At 34.4% G+C, this 6,620-nt stretch overlaps 1 protein-coding gene across 1 annotated transcript in view; it reads right to left on the bottom strand.

The window, feature by feature from the left end:
• Nucleotides 1-3,224, bottom strand: part of eIF2D (eukaryotic translation initiation factor 2D) — a 10,345-nt gene extending 7,121 nt beyond the window's left edge. Inside the window, exons 1-2 of the mRNA XM_043010504.2 lie at nucleotides 3,090-3,224; nucleotides 85-140 (exon numbers count right to left, since the gene is read on the bottom strand). Of these exons, the coding sequence (XP_042866438.2) occupies nucleotides 85-140 (56 nt within the window). The 5' untranslated portion in view covers nucleotides 3,090-3,224. The remainder of the gene's footprint in view (nucleotides 1-84; nucleotides 141-3,089) is intronic.
• Between the last annotated feature and the right edge of the window lie 3,396 nt (nucleotides 3,225-6,620).

The raw sequence follows: 6,620 nt of genomic DNA, 5'->3' as shown, positions 1-6,620 counted from the left end.
GATATAAAACAAAACTCACTGTGGGCAGGCATATCTTAGTATCTTGTTAACAGTATAACTGAAACAAACTCTTAGTCATCTCACCTGTCAGAACCCTTTAGCTGGGTCTGTGACTTAACCTTGAAAGGCTTGGTGAACATCTGGAAAGAAAAAGAACGAAAACCAGTGAAAAGAAAGAAAGCAAGAAAATAATGGTAGAATGCAAAATCGTCACCTACAATCCCAGCAAAACCTTAGTTTTCTGAACAAAAAATTTACCATCCAGATATCCGTCCTTATAAAAACAGATTTCCATATGCCAATTTTCTATCAATGCAAAACCAGTATAAGTAAATTGTAGTTAAATGAGATGTGAGAAATGAATATAAGAAATTTTAGCCGTAAAAGTGAGAATGAGGGTAAAAGAATCCATGTCGAAAGTGTGCGGGGATCTAACAAGATATATCCTTTGCACACTTGCTAAAATCCTCTTTGAGATGAAAGATAGAGAAGAAAATACAAATCATCACTGATTATGTAATCTTCTAACCCATTCGCACCAGATGAAGTGTTATCCCGTCCCGTGAATATTTCACTCTGGGCGCCATCTCTCCCTCTAAATGGACATTCTACATAGTTACTTATATTTGTTCTCATTGCAGCTGTATTTGTATAGACACATTTGTTCTTGACGTCAAAAAAAAAAAAAAAACTCTCAGCATCCCGTAAAATTGGGTGGGTAAAAAACACTAAGAGGTGTAACATTGTATGGCATCAGGAGAGATCTTGTACATGGAGGCTGCGTGTGCTTCTTATCTCTATGGCAAATAATTGCTCTACCATAAAAGAGTTAAGGAAATGGAACTTTAGACAAAATGACAAATCTGCCAAAGATATGGAGAAAGAAAGAGAGAAGAAGAAGAAGAAGAAGAAGAAGAAGAAGAAGAAGAAGAAGAAGAAGAAGAAGAAGAAGAAGAAGAAGAAGAAGAAGAAGAAGAAGAAGAAGAAGAAGAAGAAGAAGAAGAAGAAGAAGAAGAAGAAGAAGAAGAAGAAGAAGAAGAAGAAGAAGAAGAAGGAAAGAAAAAGAAACACACACACACACACACACACACACACACACACACACACACACACACACACACACACACACACACACACACACACACACACACACACACACACACACACACACACACACACACACACACACACACACACACACACACACACACACACACACACACACACACACACACACAGAGTTGCTCACGTGCACATACAAATTGGGTGTGGCCTACCCCCTAGTATATGTGTAATAGAGACTTGGAAAGAATGTCTCAGGTATATATTTGCCATACTGGCCAAACAAAGCTCTCTCATGTTCCTTATTGTATGTAAAACTGTGGGTTTGACGTTTCAAGCCAGTTTTCATACTGTGAAGACACGAGATAGATTTTCTTGCCCAGTTTCCGGGATGGGTTTTATTTCAGATAGAGGCAGCTTTACATAACATAACACGACTTTTCCCACTCTTTCAGTCAATCATTGTAAAAAAAAGACCCATTTTTGTGTTTGCAATTTTTTTTGTGCTTTATTGAATTGAGAGACTTATATGTGTCACATGCCGGGCTCTATCAATGCTACAGTCAACTAAAATTGTAGTAAAGGCTCTATATCAGCTCATTATTTTCTTCATACTCAGTGTGATATAAGTATTGCTGTTTTATAGGAGGATAAAAGCAACTTCATTTTTTTCGTATTCGTGTACTGTCATGAACAAATATGAAAAATATAACCATCCATAATAAAGGGAACATGAAGATGGAGGCCATAGTACAAGGCATCCCTACTGGCACAGGGGCATGACACTGGGCATGGTTGAGTCACCTTCCTGTTCTCGTTCTGCCTGCACATCCTTCATTGCTGGGACTTTAGAGCGAGAGGTCGATGACTTACTGTGTGTCATTGCTCTCTAAAGATAGTGCTTGCTGGAGACCATGGATGGGTACCATTCAAGCCTCTTTCTCCTGCTGGTGCTAGGAGAAAATGGTGCTATTTAGATTTTGGATTTTAGGTGAAACCCATTTGCTTAATATTACAGCAATTATAGTAAGCATGACTGCAATTGTCTTCATCACTCACTCTTTACTCATAGTGCAATAAAATAACACAGTGATAAAAAATCCCCCAGAGTCATGTACGGCATGACGCCCGTCGTCAGCCCAAAGCTCCTGCGCTATGTATGTCACGACATCCGTCCACAATGGGTGGACAATGCATTCATATGATATATAACAAAATAAGGAACTAATCCAAGTTCTATGTATAGAAATCAAAATAAAAACATCCAATTAGGTAGCACAAAGTTCTCTGAAAAAGGGGTGGTCCAGGAGGGAAGGGGCATTACCCCCCTCCTTGGCAAGGGCTAACCCTATCACCAGGGAAAGTCAGGTTAATCATTGGGTTAAGATTTAGTAGACTAAAATGCCCCCAAAACCGCACTTGCAAAATTCCCGGCAAAATTCCGTATGTCACGTGGGTGAGTAGATCGTAAGGAAACCGCAACATTTATATCTATCTTATCTTAAAGTTGACAGGAATATACAAAAACTAAGTTACATTTGGGGGATATATCGAGACAATTCATCCATATATTACCCCACAATATCTTTAACCTATTGAATGCCCTACATAACTCTCTGGGAACAGATGGTGAGGATAATCACGGATTATATCGACTCTATATAGATGAAAGGAATCCACTGGTACCACGTGGGTTTTATTAATTAATATGGAAGTATTGAGAGTATCTACTAAGAACACAATTTAAGGATAACCAAAAAGTCATCCAAAAAGTCATGCTATAAAACACGAATAGTGAATGATGATGTAGACAATTTCTGAGGTTGAAAATATAACAATAAATACCTACAGTAAACTAGTTAGGATCGTAAAATCAATATCTAATCTAACAAAGACTTATAATCTATAAATTAAATAAAATACCATTGCAACATGTGTGTCAATCCCAACGAAGACATTCACTCCTCTAGTTTATAACACCAAGAATATATCTACAACCTAATAATAATCAATTGCTCTCTACTGACCGTGGATACCAGGTGAGGCAGTCAGTGAATCTTAATTCCAATCTAAATTAGTAAAAAAATATGGTTGAAAAAGGTTGGCGATTGATGTCCCAGTCTCACTCGCAGGGACTCTCTATCCAGCACTTTTTCGCCACTTTCGGTAGAGTTTGGGACACTTTCGTCATTTCGGAAGATATAGATTTTGGATGAGATATGGATTTTTTTTTGAACGAGTCTATTGCGAGATTTATTTTTATTGTAGGTGCGAAGTTACAAGTTGTATATGTTTGTAAGGATTATAGTATATCTTGTGGTATTCACGGTTTTTTGGATCTGAATACATTCTCTTATATATTGGCTAAATTTTCAATGTAAAATTCAATAAACATCTCGAAGATGTAATGCAATTTACATCATATCAAACAGATACAACATCCAATGATAAAATACATATCTCTATGACATGTCACATTATAGTTGACATAAATTGTGTTGGATGGGAAAAATCTTTACAAAATTTTAACATGTCAAAATAAAACCGGATTACGTATCCGATAATATTTCCCTGATTATAACGATTCATTTTCTTTCCCACAATATTTGAATGATAGACTGTAGTACTTTTCGTATCTTACACTTGATGATATGTAAATCATATGTAATTATAAAGAATAACCTATATTTGCAATCAATATCATTAATCAACTGATTGATTAATTACCGCCGGTCTCGGTGGACTTGATACATTGTATTAAATTATTAACTGATAAAAAATATATGCTAGTACATCTTAACATCACTAAAACCTTTTAATTGTATACTTAGCAAGTGAAAGGGGGCAAAGAAAAACAATCTTGACAGAGTTATGACTGTCTTTTCTTACTTATATGTCATTTATTTTTTCCCAGGTAGAGTAAACCGGTAGAGGAGCTAATTACAAGTTGCAACAATACAATTCAGGAGAAAAATTATAAGATATTTTAGTTTGGCTTAAAAATTATCAACAGAAAATGAAATTTAGTGATTATAGAAAACGGATTTGATCTACTTCATCTACCTGTATTCATAAATTCAGAAACTGATGTAGATTATAAACCAAGTGAACCTCGACGTGCAATATATTAAAACTGAAAACAAAACTTACTGTCAACATGAATGGTTAATGATAATACTAGTGCCTAATAACAATTATATATTTAAGTAATTGGTATTGTATTTAACAAATATGATTTTCCCTCTTACTGGAAAATGTGTCGAATCCTTTATATGGGAGCTGATAACTTTTTAATTAGATTATGAAATAATGTGAATGTATAAATTTGCATGGTATGCATCCATTCATTGGTATCGACTATGCTTATCGTACTTTCTAAACACCAATAGCTGCTGTCCCATGAGGATCAGTTTAAGCACGGGGGAATGACAACTTCTATAAATTTCAGATATTGGAGATCAGATTCTTTGATGTGGTGTTATGTTCTTAGATTAGAGACCTGCCGGGCAGTTTGTCAGTATTGACATGTATAATTGTACACACACGTCAAGACGCAGAGAAAGCTGTTTCGAATAGATTGCTCTTTTGTCTGTCTATCTACACTCCATCTTCAAGTGGTGTGTAACAGATCATAACATGAGACTTAGCAAACTTATTTCTGGTGTTGGTCTAATTTAACAGAGCATGGGGATATGATACCAAGTATTACGTTAATTTGTGTATGCAACTGTGGGTTGAAAACGAAAAATGGTTTTCCTCATGAAGAAAACTTCTGCAGTCATAGGGCAACTACAGTCAATTTGCTGAGAAGCAATAGACTCTTACACGAGAAAGATCAATAGAATTCATTGTGGAATTAATCCTAAATGAGAATAAATAATTTCACAATAAAAGATGTGTATTGTTCTAGACGCGTTTCCATGTTATATGCGCAAGACAACAAGCACATATTTTTCTGGCACGTAATTCCTTGGAACACTAAAACGCGGTATTACGATGCATTTTGAAATCATTAATTCTTATGCATAGCTATTTAAAGTGACATATACATCAGCTTTAGAACTGTGAGGGACACACATGTTACTTGTGTGCTATAATAACCGTGGACAACATTATATTCATTATTTTGATATGGTTCATTGTAAGGCAATTTCTTGGCATTGATAAAATCAGTAGAAAACATAAAGCTACCTGGTATAATTTTCAAGCGAAATAGCTTTATGTTCAGAAAAAGGTTTCGATTTTCTTTGGAGAATACATTCTGCTCTCTCAAAGATTCAATTGTATTGCATTAGTATTTTCAGCGATAGGGTGAACTATCACCGTCTATCAATGTGGATATATATATATATATATATATATATATATATATATATATATATATATATATATATATATATACACCGGCCATCAAAAATGCACTGATAAAAGGAAAAAAAAAACAATGATGGGAAAGTACCATCAGTGTCTGTGTATGAATGGGTGTGCGTGTGTGTGTGTGTATATATATATATATATATATATATATATATATATATAATATATATATATATATATATATATATATACATACATACATACATATATATGTATAGGTGTATATATACATATCTATATCTATCTATCTATCTATCTATCTATATATATATATATATATATATATATATATATATATTTACACACACATTTAATGAGTAATCTCTTGTTTATGGTTAATCTGAAATAAGTTTCACTTCGTTTGATTTCCCATGGGCAGTTTCCCATTTGTTAATTTCAAATCACATGAAAGCTGTGAGAATATTCTTGATTGCAGACAAGAGAAGACTAGTAAATAAAGTAATAGTAAAAATGGCTTTGCTACTAAGAGACGTTTTTTTACCCTAGATGTTTGTATAATACTTATAAGATTATTATTAGCACTGTTATCATTTGTGGTGTTATCATTTTTACTACTATTATTATCATTATTACTACTATTGTCATCATAATTATCATTATATCTACTATTACTGTTGTTATTATTATTATCATTATCACCGTTATTATAACTATATATGTAACCACTCTTCATTTTACATCTTAACGACAGAGACACAATGTCACTCATATATGTAATGAAAAAGCGACACATCTACCGGGAAAGAGGCACTGGATAACGGACATCGGGGTGGCGAACACCTACATACAAATTACTAAATCTACATCGCCATACAGAGAGAAAGAGAGAAACGAGAGATGCCAAACAAATAGCCCAAGTACAATAAAAATATGAAATAAAATAAACTAAAAAGTTAGAAAGAAAAAAATGGGACGAGGACAAATGAGAGATGCAAAAAGAGAGAGAGAAAAATGATGCGTGAGGTCCCGTGAGACCGTATCCACACACGACTCGTAAACAGAGGGCGAGCGAACCGGGAAAGAGCACAAAAAGGTTCTTCAAAGTACAGACCGTCGTCGGGGGCTGATAGTCAGCTTGCGGAAAAGAGCATGAAATGAATAAATAATGTTCAGTAATAGTTACTCTTTTCATTATTCACCTATTAGGTAGGATTAATATA

This window comes from Penaeus japonicus, unplaced genomic scaffold (assembly GCF_977035675.1).
Source record: "Penaeus japonicus unplaced genomic scaffold, GWHDUDI00000001_assembly GWHDUDI00000023, whole genome shotgun sequence".
Taxonomy (NCBI): domain Eukaryota; kingdom Metazoa; phylum Arthropoda; class Malacostraca; order Decapoda; family Penaeidae; genus Penaeus; species Penaeus japonicus.
Note: the sequence above shows the minus strand (reverse complement) of the source record. Positions and strands in the feature narration are given on the sequence as shown.